This window comes from Argentina silus, assembly GCF_951799395.1.
Source record: "Argentina silus genome assembly, chromosome: 2".
NCBI classification, from domain to species: domain Eukaryota; kingdom Metazoa; phylum Chordata; class Actinopteri; order Argentiniformes; family Argentinidae; genus Argentina; species Argentina silus.
In genome coordinates, this window is record NC_139656.1 from 21,484,089 (window position 1) to 21,496,486 (window position 12,398).

Sequence of the window (12,398 nt, forward strand, 5' to 3'; positions counted from 1 at the left end):
ACAGTAGAAACAGTGGTCTATATATATAGGTCATGCACCAAGTGAATTGTCAAGTTGTATCAATCAAAGGTGGGTGGGTGGAGGCAGGTTATCAATATCCAGAATTAAGTCTTTGGTATTGATTGATCCCTCAATCACTCAGTAGCCATTAAATTGTCTGTTAAATGTTTTAATTTCTCATTTTCAAGCAGATTTGCTGAATTATGATTGAAGTAATGAAAAATGTAAAAAGGTATGTATGTTAATACTGAGACTAACTGTTCATGTTCATCTCTCCATGCCTGAAGTCACTTTGAGCAACACTTCAGAAAAAGGTAAAACAACTAGTGGATGAACTATAAGACTAGGTTGTTTAAATAGTTGCCTTATCTCAATTAGATAAGGTTTAGAACAATCCCTATTCAAGTGTAATAATTCCCCAGATTTTATAGTTCTCAATACCTGCATGTAATTGGCTCTACAACATTAAACTAGTCACTCTATTGTAACAAATATGTTACCTTTAGAATTGTAAAAGGTGAACTGATAGCTCTGCCATTTAAGTCTTTAAATTAATTGAATCTTTTTTTTTTACTTTGTTTACAATGGCACACCTTCTAAATCTTGTTTAACTTTGTTTACACCTTCTAAATCAGGGGAGGCTGGTGGAGGTAGAAATTGGAGGATGGGCTCATTGTACACGTGTTTGATATCATTCCTCATTCTGTTCCATGCATTACAATGAGCCTGTCTACCTCCACCAGCCTCCCCAGTCCTAAATCTTATTTAACTCTATTTACAGTGGCGTACCTTCTGATGTTCCATGTCTGTTTTGGGATGTTCCTCTGGACCTACTGGAAGACAATCTTTACTCCTCCATCTTTACCCTCAAAGAAAGTAATACTGAGTGTGGCTATTGTAAACATGCTGTGTGCCAGATGCTGTGCGCTCTGATTTAACCTGTAATTTTTACCATTTCATGTAATTTATATGTGTCCTGGCATCCTGGTCTCATACAGCATTTTGTTTGTTGGTTACATATGGAATTTTTCAGACACACTTTCAATATTCATATCAATACTCAATAGAATACTTATAGAAGACATATAGACCGTATTTTTCCATTGACATTCATAGCTGTGTGTGGCTCCAGTTTCATCTCTCCTACACAGACAAGCAGAGGTATGAGATGGAGGAACGACCAGAGGCCCAACAGCAGATCCTTCAGGAGATCTCACAGAGACTTCCTGTCTGGTCTTGTTCAGCTTCTGGAGGTCAGCTGGCCTGGCACACAACAACATGATAAAGATATAAACCTATGTCCCAGGCATTTAGAATCAGTATTGAGAATAAGACCTGTGTAGAGGGGCTCGCAGCTTACCTAGCTAACAATTGCACTGATTGGGTAGCTCCCACATCAGTGAGTTTTTACTCCAGTGGTCTGGGATATCCGGGTGGGTGTCATTAATGGGACAGACACCTCTTGTGAGTGGCAGGTGAATTACGATGTGACAAATGACAGATCTCTCAGGCTAGTCCCCCCATAGTAACTCAAGCTGCCATCTGTATTCATGTCCTGACACCTATCCTCTCACAGGCTTCGGTGAACCCTCGTGTCCACAGCCTCCTCTTTCACCCAAGTACTCAAAACTCAGTTTGGCTAATTAATATCCTAACTGAGAGCAATCTGAGTGTGCCTTCCTCCCTATGATTTAAAGATGAAGTGCTGCATGACATCAGACGGCAGCAAAGCAGCCACCTGGCACAGAGGAGTTCCACACATTTTACTAAAGTGTAATTAGTGTGTGATCCAGCATTGTAACTACAGCTGTTACCAGCCCTTCCCCATGTTTGCTTAGGGATTAGGCATGCAACACTGTTATCATGTGGAGGGGGAAGTGAGTATAGGGTGTGGGATCGAATGGCCCAAGCTGGCAGCTGACGACTCAATGTGTCTCCAGCTATCAGGTTCTGTCATCACTGCCAGGTAATTAAGCCAGACCGCTGCCACCACTGCTCAGCTTGTGAAATGTAAGTCTGCTGTACCCCTGCTTGTTGGCTCTCTTTTTTTTTAGATGGCCCTCCACTTGCATGGGGAAGTAGAAAGAGGATATGTGTGTGTGTGTGTGTGTGTGTGTGTGTGTGTGTGTGTGTGTGTGTGTGTGTGTGTGTGTGTGTGTGTGTGTGTGTGTGTGCGCGCACGCCTGTACAGGAGTGTGTGTGCCTGTACAGGTGTGTGCTTGCGTGCACGTCCTCAGTGCTAATTAGAATGTGGTGAAAGAGGCCCCAACATTTATCTGTGTGAACAAAAGAAATCCTGGATAGGTGAGAAGCAGGAAGCAGATACTCTAAGTTTGACAGCTCATGCACATGCTCCTGTTATCAATAATGAAATCAGCAGGTTTGAATTCAACATGTTTCCCTACAGAACAACTCATCCACTGTTTAGGATTTGTGTAGCTTCAACGAAGGGCAAGCAGAAACTCATTATGAAACATTTCCTCCAAATAAAGTGCCCAACTGCACGTACCTTTGGTTGTCAATGATACTGGATGAATATCATTGTCTTGCATCAATTAGCTATTCCGTCAGCACTACGATCTAGCATGGCGTAGGAGTGATGCCACCTGTCGGAAGACAATAGGGTGAATCTTGCATGGTGATTTCCCTGTTGGGTGTATTTCTGGTTTGTGAAAATGCATGTTAAACTGTTGGACACCGAACATAGCTTCTTATTTAGTCTGTTTGGAGATTTACATTATCAGCAAGACATTACTTTGTTTTTAAAGTAGTAATAGAGGGTTGTTTTCTTTTTAACAGGTGTGTCCTGAAAATGGATCACCATTGTCCATGGTTGGTAATTGTTATGCATCGCAACCTTTGTCAGACATCTGATGTTGAATTAACATGGCTTGAATAAACATTTTAAAAATCGATTAACTTAAATGTATTAAAAAAATTAATGCCAGAAACTTTAAACCAAACCAACATTAGAAACTCAATTATCAACTGCCGGTCAACATTCATGTTTTACAGTTATTCTGCCACCTGTCTTTCCCATTTTGTCACCAGGTTGAACAACTGTGTAGGATTCTCCAACTACAAGTTCTTCCTGCTGTTCCTTACCTATTCCTTGCTCTACTGTTTCTTCATTGCTGCAACAGTGTGGCGGTATTTCATCAAGTACTGGGTGGTGAGTGCTTAGAGTACTGCTTTCTTTATTGGTTCATTCATGTAGAGGCAGAGCAATTCTTTGCTATTTGATTTCATGGTTATATTCATCTGCACTATGTGGTAATGGCTTTCTTTTTCTTTACCTCTCGTTCACTCTCTCTGTCTGTTTCTCTCTCAGGGGGAGCTCCCAAACCGACCTGCTAAGTTGCATGTGCTGTTCCTCATGCTGGTGGCTCTGATGTTCTTTGTGACTCTCTCGTTCCTCTTTGGTTACCACTGCTGGCTGGTGGCAAGGAACAGATCAACCCTGGGTGAGTATATGAGAGCTGCTTTGCAGGCTACACCAAGCTACAAGAGCTTCAGCTAGAAATGTGATATTGAATATTAATTTCACTGAATTCATGTGTTGTTTACACATACTTACACCTATGTTGCATCAAAGATATGTTTTTTAGTTTTTTTAACCTAAACTTCCCTTCTCACAAGCAGCGGTTTAGTTGAGGTTATTGATTTGTGAAACAGAATAGACTGTATTTGTGTCATGTTGTGCTCTCTCTCTCTCTCCCCCCCCTGCCCACAGAGTCCCTCTCTGGTCCTTTCTTCCCTCATGGTCCTGACAAGAATGGCTTTAATGTCGGAGCACTTGAAAATTTCCTCCAGGTGTTTGGTGAAGAGAAGATGCTCTGGCTGGTTCCTATGTTCTCAAGGTGCGCTTGTTTTTGAGACAAAGCATCAGAGTTAAGATAAACTTACATTGTTTTCAGACACCCGTTTTTGACCTTATTTATGTAGATTAGATCATTTACTGCTTAGTCTAGCCACTGCTATGTCTACATCACAGTGACACATCTTCAACAATGTAAAACGGGACCTCTCATCACAGCTACAGTGTTGCCCTATGTTTGTTTCCCAGCCAGGGTGATGGACAAAGCTTCTTCACAAGGAGCCAGAATGAATTCCAGAATCCCTTATTAGCTAATGGTGGGTGGAGGGAAGCAGGATCCGGTGTGGAGAGCCTTGGTAAGTTGAGACTAGCTGGCCAGGGGAAGCCAAGGTGCTACTGTGGCCATTAGAATAAAAAAGACAGTTAACAGTTACGACAGCCAATCCAAGGCAATTCATATAGATGGACATCTTGGAGTGATGCCAAACACTTTCCAGCAGGGAGGTGCTCTAGTGCCTGACCTGTTGATCGCATGGCTGGCAACTGATCATTTGCCGGTGATTGGGTACGCCATCCCATACATTGTGAGTCCTTGGAGCAAGTTTTAGGATCGTATAGTAAATGGTCTCTATGTGGCTATGGCAACTGGAAGCTATGTATTTGTTGTTCTCTGATTAAGTAATAGAGCCTAACTGTGTTAATAGTAGTGTCACGCTTTGGTGGTGTTCACTGTACAAATAAATGACAATGTGAGAAAGCACGTTTGCATTGGTCAATATTTAAAGCTATTCTAATGGCCTCTTGATTGAATCTGATCCCTTGTTTTGGGAAATCATCTTGTCTGTGATGTCTAATTCATCACCTTAAGTGTATGACTACCCGGTGTCAGGTAGCAAGGCACAGTCACTCTCACACAAGGACAAGGGACATATTGATAGTTTCTTACACATTGTTAAGGCACAACACGTGTGCTTACAAGTACTGTATATGCATTTGTTGTTACAATTTGCCGATAGGATGGATGTGTCTGTGTTTTACAAAAATGAATTGTATATTTAGCATGGCTTATTTTAGCATAGATGTGCTAGTGTACACATTATGTATTTCAGTTTCCTGACAGTACTTGTCTAAGATTTGATTGATTTTAAGGAAATTCTTGAACTGCCTAAATAAAAGTACTTGCCTAAATAAAAGCACTTCCTATTCACCCACTTTATCTTAGGCAGGTACATTCTTGCTGATGAGTGTGAAAGCATGCCAATGATGCAATTACAATGCCTCTTAGAAAGGATGTGGTTGTGCCGCCACCTAGTGGACTAAGGGTATGTCATGGTGAACACTGGACAAAGACATGCAATGTGGCTCAGTGTGGTGTTGCTGTGTTAACATTACATCTGATGTATTGGTCTTCAGCTTCTCTGAGAGACCTCACTGACGTCAATAGGAAGGGAGCCACTTTGAGTCATCCAGAGAGTGAGACATTCCATGAACTGGGATTGATAGAATCTGGTGAGTTTGCTCTTAATTTTATTGTTCATCTCATACAACTCTTGATGAGGACACGGTTTTATTATCATCTTAATATTAACACAGTTTAGAACATTAACACATTTCTTTACTAAAACTACACAATGCATTAAATCTTTACTAAAACCACACAATGCATCAAATATTAGTTTTGTGTACATTTATCTTTTGAAGATTTTGCATGGTATGAGGCATATGTTGCTCAAACCTTTCTTTGACTTTAGCTAGTAATAACATTTGTTTGTCTTCTCCGCAGGCTTTGGGACTGACACATGAAGATGATTACCCTTGAGAAAGATGCATTCAATTACCCTTACCCTGCCTGAAACATGCTTTAGTAAATGAAGCAATGATCATACAATCCAAAACTTAAGGCAGTGAAGAATGTTATTATGAATGTGGTTATCCCTTACTATTCATATTCATTTCTATGATGTTTACATGAGGGGTCCATAGTCAACATAATGTAGCAGGCAATAATGGTCAAGGCTCCTGGTAGATGGGCAATGGTTGTCTGAGCTTCTAACACTTTTGTTTCAGAACTAATGTGGTTCGTTTAAGATTATGTTCTAGTTGAATGGTTGAAGCTTATTTTCTTCTTTCAGCTATGGATTAACCTTAACAATACAGCTAAATGCTAATCTGATAATGATACAAATAGGTATTTTGATATGTGATTAAAGGAGCTACACATGAAATCTGGCTCCCCTGTGGCCACAAGTCGAAATTGCAATTACAACAATCTGTTTTCTAGTCCCAGCCAAAATCAGCTATCCAGATGAACTACGATTTGAAGTTAGAAAAATACAAATCAATATGCTAATACCATAGCCATCCAAATTATTGGTGGGGGGAGCAATTAGTTTGAAACACTATCACTCTACAATCCTTGCAGATTTTTCAAGGCCATTATATGCTGTAATACAGTGAAAATGTAATGTGTAGCTTCTTTAACAATTAATATAAATGGCATAGTCAAATGTGTTAAAATGGTTTGTGTTTGTGGTTATAATGATGACACTAGCATAGAAAAAATAAACGAGGGACGCTGTGGAAAAAACAACATTTTAATTAATTGAAGGTATTATTTTGAAAGATTGGATTCTCTGATAGGAAACAACCTACAGTGAACTATCATACCTGAATAAATAAAATGGCTGGAGTACATGCAAGCTCTCTAATTTCTAAAAGACCTGCATGGAATGTGCTTTTTTTGTTTCCAGGAAAATCATTTCTTTGTGTCAAACGGAGGAACACTGGTTAAGGCGGCACACACATCGAAGCAGGGTTCTTCAGCAGGGTAACAACTTTTAAATAAATGGACACACAGAGAAGGGACATTCAATGGTTGGTTCTCATATGTATGGCGTCCCACTGAATGTCTGTTGATTTAGCTGATTAGTCTGTCCCAAAATATCTCTGCCCAAAGTGTGTGGGAGCCACAGGGTGCACCTCTGTGGTCAGTATGGTGATGTCTGGAAACTCCTGAACAATTGACTTGGCACCTGGTGAGATAACACGACCATTGGAGGGCAGCTTCACTAGACTGTACTGTACATTCATTCAGTAGTTAAATGGGTAGTCACATTTTTTGTATCCCAAATTTGGATTTTAGATTGTTGAACATTAGTTAAACTGCATCTGTATCAAGTAAAGCAATGTAGGGGCTTACCATGAGGGGTGGAGAAGAGGCTCAGGAGTATGATGTGTTTGGGCAAGAGGCCATGTTCAGTAAGCACTCTCACAGCCTCAATCACTGTGTTACCTGTGCCTGGAGGCAAATGCACATGTACAGTTATCACAGGACAGTTGAGGCTAAAAGATGACCATTACTACATCCCTACTGTGACTATGGTATGAGAGTTCTACTCTCTCCATACTCACTGAGAATGGGGTACATGAGAAGGACTTTCCTCCTGCTAATGTCTGGAGGAAACTTGGCATAGTAGACTTTAGCCTTCTGAGTCTCCTCGTCACTCTGGATGAGGATCTTGCCGATGCGGATTGACCTGCAGCAGTCTCTGAGGCCCTGCTCCATAGCCTCGCCTGCACACACATGGGCAAGGCAGGTATCAGACTCTCTGACCAATCAATTCCACTCAGCTCTTTCAAGGAAGCCTCAGACAAAATAGCCCCCAACATACTACTACAAAAATAGCAACAACACATGTACAACTGCAAAAATGTACAACTGTGAGACGGTGATCAACTTATAAGTTGAGCAAAAGTGCAGTATGTCAGGGTTTCCAAATGTGCAAGCATGCAAGTTGCTGGTGGGTATGTCCATGAGACTGTTTCACATTTTTTCTTCTCTTAATCTTGTACAAGAGAGTGCCTTACCGCTTCTCATAATACTGACACCGCAGTTGCCTTTCTCAAACTTGACACCATCATATTTATGCCCTTAAGGAGGAAATGGAAGAGAGAGTAAAAGACTGCAATTTACAATTCTGTGCTTGATGAAAATTTCAACAGCAGAAATCCTATCATATGACCCCTCTCAAAGTTGGACCATACCACAGGGCCGATCATTTCAAACAGGTCTCCATATTGACAAATTGCTAGCTCTAACCCGTGGGAGTGGTGACTGTGCACTCGCTATATGGCAGCTGATTGAGTCCCTCTTCAACCACTAGTCTGATCTGTGGACAGAAATATTGAGTCATGAATACAAAGTATGCATATAGGATTATTGATATTGACATACAACATTAATAGCTGTCCTAGAGTGAACATGGCACCACAATTTCTTACCAATCTATCTGCACAAAACACAAAATCTCCCCTGCTAGTTGACCTGTAAAAGAAAATAAGAAAAAGAGTAATATAATAAGGAGAGGTTTGACCCATGATCAGCTTTCATTAAAAGACTTGACATTGTGATTACAGCACTGAACCCTCGTATTAGAGTACTGTTTTAGGTTCCTTGAATTAAATTAGGCGATTGAATTCAAAATCTGTTTGACTACTAGATAGGAAGTTGTGAGGTCATGTGTACTACCGCGTATGTGGCATACAAGTGTGTGCATTTATTTGCATAAGAACCATATAAGTCCTGTCTACTGTAATATGACTTATAAATAGTAACATGGTGTCGAATCGCTATATTCTCTTGGTAGACAATCATGTAACTACACAGACATCTTATCGTACACAGCTGTCTGTACAGCAGTCTGATGTCGGTGTCGGCAACGACTTCGTATCGGTATTTTACTGGGGTGACTCACTTGTCTCTAATGATGGTCTGTAATTCTCGTATTTGGTCGTTCAATGGAAGCAATTTTAATTGCGGTCCGATCTGCCTCTGTAAGTCAGTGTTGAACACATTTTCACACGTTTCAGGGACCTCTGCACCTCTATTCGAAACTGCCAGAACGGTGTTGCCGCAACTAGCAAATCGAACTTGCTTCGTGCTGCTCATAGCCGCGTGCTCTTGGCTGTCATTGTTGTTCAGCTGCTGATTTTGACAAGGCATTATGATTTGTGTACCGATACCGTTATCAAAATACTTTTCCATAGAATTAAAACGATAAATAGCTATAACTGAACAGTTAAGCGCTATACCCTTCTATACTACTCAGGTAGTTAGACTATCTAGCTTGCCATTTTTGTCTTCCGATATGTGGGTGTAAAGCAAATAATCCCCAACAAAAGAAAAAAAAACTGTACAGGAACATAAACATTGTAACAGGAAATGAGATCACGGCGGGTTCTCTGCTCTGAATGGTCAAAACGACTGCCTTACAAGTGGATAGCAAAAGTGGATTGTCCTAATAATAAATCTATTGCATTGTCAGGTGCAAGGGTGCAACAACATTTATATGCTTTCTCATTATTACTAAACCACAAATGTATTCACATTCCCCAAATACTCAGTCATCCAACGTCATTGATAATTGTGTTCTTTTTTGTTATTGTGTACATTTATTTAGACCAGTAGTATGAATACTCTCAGAATTTTACAAAGAAATTTCACAAGATGCGCTTGCTATTATTCATAAGCTATAGGGCCATTCCCCTTATCCCAAAAGGGTTCATCATCAACCAAAATTGTCAGCAGGTAATGTTTGTGACATTTTGAGATCATCAGACACAATTGTTCAGCAAAAACTAGCCCAATAACAAAAGAACTAGCCCATTGAAGCAAATTAAACTGACTCATAGCATTGTTCTCCACAAATGTAGTGGTGAGATTAGTTATATTAACACCTGGTTGATTTTAGGAATTTTCACATACATCTGAGACCAGTTGTCCCAGTAGCATCTGGCATTAGATAATAGGCAGAGTGAATCGTCTTAGTAAAGGGATGTATGCCTTACAGTCTCTCATACATTCACAGATTTGGAATAATGCCAAAATCAGATTTGGAATACTGCCACATGAAGACTCCAGGTGTAACCTACGGTGTGACCTTCAGTTAAGCTGGCCAGATATGAGAAGGGAAGGTACTCTTGTGGTTTGGTTAATTGATGAATGCTAATCTAATGTGTATCCATTGATGTTAATGGTGGGTAATGAGAGGGCAAGTTTCCAAGGCTGGTACCAAATGATGTATGATTTATTTTTTATACAAACAGTTATGTTTCATGCTTTGAGTAGGATGTCTGCCCACAGTGCAGTTGTTCATATGTCCTTTTCAAACAGGTAGTTATGGTCCAGATTTTGACAGCAGGAGTGGCAGAATTGTCATTCACCTGTTCTGTACTTTTCATGTGGTGTAATGATAGGACACTAAGGGAGGACTGAATGAAGGTTAGCATTTTGTATACAGTTTAGCTTCAAACTATACTGTATGTATTTTTTTTATTGAACTTCCCTGAATATCACTCTGGATCTTTTCCTATAAAAAGGCACTTGCTCCAGTTCGAAAATAATTGGTCCAATCAGTGTCCAAGTCCATTCAGATTTTATGGCCGCCATTGGGCGGGTTTAGCCAGACTTCAGAGTGATCCAATCCATTACCTATCGCTGACTAATTTGTTTTGCATGATGCCCCCATTAATGACATAGGCTCAAATGTTTTCAGTGAAAGCAGTACCAGACTGATATTTACAGGGAAATTATATAAAGCAAAATTGGCCTGGTCAGTCTGGTTTTAGGCTAGGTCTTTGTCATTGCCACAACTTGAGAGGTATTGCTTATGACCTGGAGATGATGTTGGATAAATCAGTAGAGAGCCTAACAAAATTAGAGGGCCAGGTGAAGATTGACGACACACCATTAACACCCTAGACTGCGCCAAGGGCTCCTGTGGCCCCAGTTAGATAGTTGCGCTTAAATGATTAACACTCTGCTACATGTATGTAAAAAGTCTTTAAATAAAAACCTCTGTGCTCTGTTTCAAAGGAGGGTTTACATTTAAGGTTTACAATCAAGGTCTGAACCATTTCCTTTCATTTCAACGTAGTACAATGTGTATTGAAAGGTATTAATTGAAATCTCAACTGGGATGTACCTGTACACATTTCTTAGGGAAGACAGAATGGGAGAAAGAGAATGTGCCTATACAACCATGTTTTTTGTGTCAGAGAATGACAACTATTCCCTTCTGCTTTGTTTTATTGATTGTTATGAGAAATGTGTTCACTATAGTGCCTCCTATGATGTGCTTTCCCTGTCATGTGTAGTGTGGGTCTGCCTGCTAATTTGCTCTATTGTGACTGCAGGGTTGTAGGGCATAAAGCCAAATGTACTGTACCAGTCCAGAAGGATGGATTAGTGACTTTAGCATCCCTCTTTTTTATTTGTGACTAATGCTTTTATTATTGTAGATTTAACTAGCAGATACAATAACATTCTGATGATAGATCACAATGTCATAAATTATTCTCATTACAATTCCATTATGGCAGTAAAGGTAATAATATCAGCTCTACTGTACCTGCAACTTAGACCATACTTCTCCTTATTTACAATCCAAGAAAAGTATTAAGCACGAACAGGAAGACCTCTCCCTCCCTCCAACCCCACTCCTGACATAATTGAATATCCTGGCCAATATACAGTACCCGCTTGAACCTACTGCAGAACAGAAATCCCTCATGCATTACTCATGCATTACACTGTCCCATACCCTCCATGAGTTCTTGACAACATGTGTAAGTCAGTCTTTTGTAGAGTAACATGCAGCCGCACACTCACTTTCCCCACTGCTGGATATTTTAATGAAACCATTTTAAGCCTTGTGCATGGAACACCGTGTGGAGATTAATTGGTTCCTTGAAATGAAGAGTTGGCTCTTGCAGAAAACAAAGGCAAAACTCTTAGTTTTTTTTGCAAATGACAAAAGGCGGGCTCCCCAAATAGAATTCATGTAAGCAGCTTATTTGTTATTCCTCCAAATCACCTCAGCATCCAAGTGAAATTGTACTGCTGACTTTTCTGTTTCCTAATGACAAAAAACAGCTTATTTTGTCAGATTATATCAGCGTGCTATGTGTCCCAGCACTGAATATGTACAATGTGTGCCATGAAACAGTGAGCCATACTAACAATGACATCTCAGCACAGGTTCTGTAGAATGTTGCATGTTTTTCAGCCTCTCATAAACCATCAACACTGTTATACAGTGATTAGTGAATGGAAAATGTATAGTCATCACCCCCCCCTGGCCAATAAGAGGGTCAGGTTATCTTAAAGACATGTAGTCTTTTTTTCGAAGCCATGTATTCCAGTCAATGCCATATCAACATGAATACACACTTAGGGGGAAAAGGGGTTCTTTGCCTTGTCCCTGTTGGAGAACCCTTTTTAGTTCTACCTAGATCAACTCTTTTATTCTACTGTATGTAGGACCCTCTCTGTTAAAAGGTTTCTACATGCAACGTTATCTACGTACCTATATTATATGAGGATACACACTGTGAATTTTCAGTTGTCTCATAATGCCTTAGTTTGTGATATCAGAGGCAACAACTTCCTCAGTGAGAGCTTTTTTGTACCCCCATCCCAATGCTGAGCTTTAAAGATGCTACTGTACTCTAAAGGCTGTCTGAAAAAGGCCAGACGCCCACTCAAAGTCTGTGTAACTCTATGGGGTAATGAGGAAGGGAG

The 12,398-nt window shown here is 40.2% G+C and overlaps 2 protein-coding genes across 2 annotated transcripts; one reads left to right on the forward strand and one right to left on the reverse strand.

The window, feature by feature from the left end:
• Positions 1 to 720: 720 nt before the first annotated feature.
• Positions 721 to 5,620, forward strand: LOC310801219 (palmitoyltransferase ZDHHC15B-like; the record flags this gene model as incomplete). Its single annotated transcript, XM_083665214.1, has 10 exons — positions 721 to 876; positions 1,133 to 1,253; positions 1,941 to 2,010; positions 2,800 to 2,832; positions 3,052 to 3,172; positions 3,332 to 3,464; positions 3,734 to 3,860; positions 4,067 to 4,173; positions 5,231 to 5,326; positions 5,601 to 5,620. The coding sequence occupies 10 exons, from the start codon at positions 721 to 723 to the stop codon at positions 5,618 to 5,620; spliced, it is 984 nt and encodes a 327-aa protein (XP_083521340.1).
• A 279-nt stretch (positions 5,621 to 5,899) lies between these two features.
• On the reverse strand, positions 5,900 to 8,984 carry uprt (uracil phosphoribosyltransferase (FUR1) homolog). The gene is made up of 7 exons (XM_083665533.1): positions 8,572 to 8,984; positions 8,099 to 8,141; positions 7,917 to 7,986; positions 7,685 to 7,747; positions 7,229 to 7,390; positions 7,017 to 7,115; positions 5,900 to 6,849 (listed from the first exon to the last, which is right to left on the reverse strand). The coding sequence occupies exons 1-7, from the start codon at positions 8,859 to 8,861 to the stop codon at positions 6,743 to 6,745; spliced, it is 834 nt and encodes a 277-aa protein (XP_083521659.1). The 5' UTR covers positions 8,862 to 8,984; the 3' UTR covers positions 5,900 to 6,742.
• Positions 8,985 to 12,398: the final 3,414 nt, after the last annotated feature.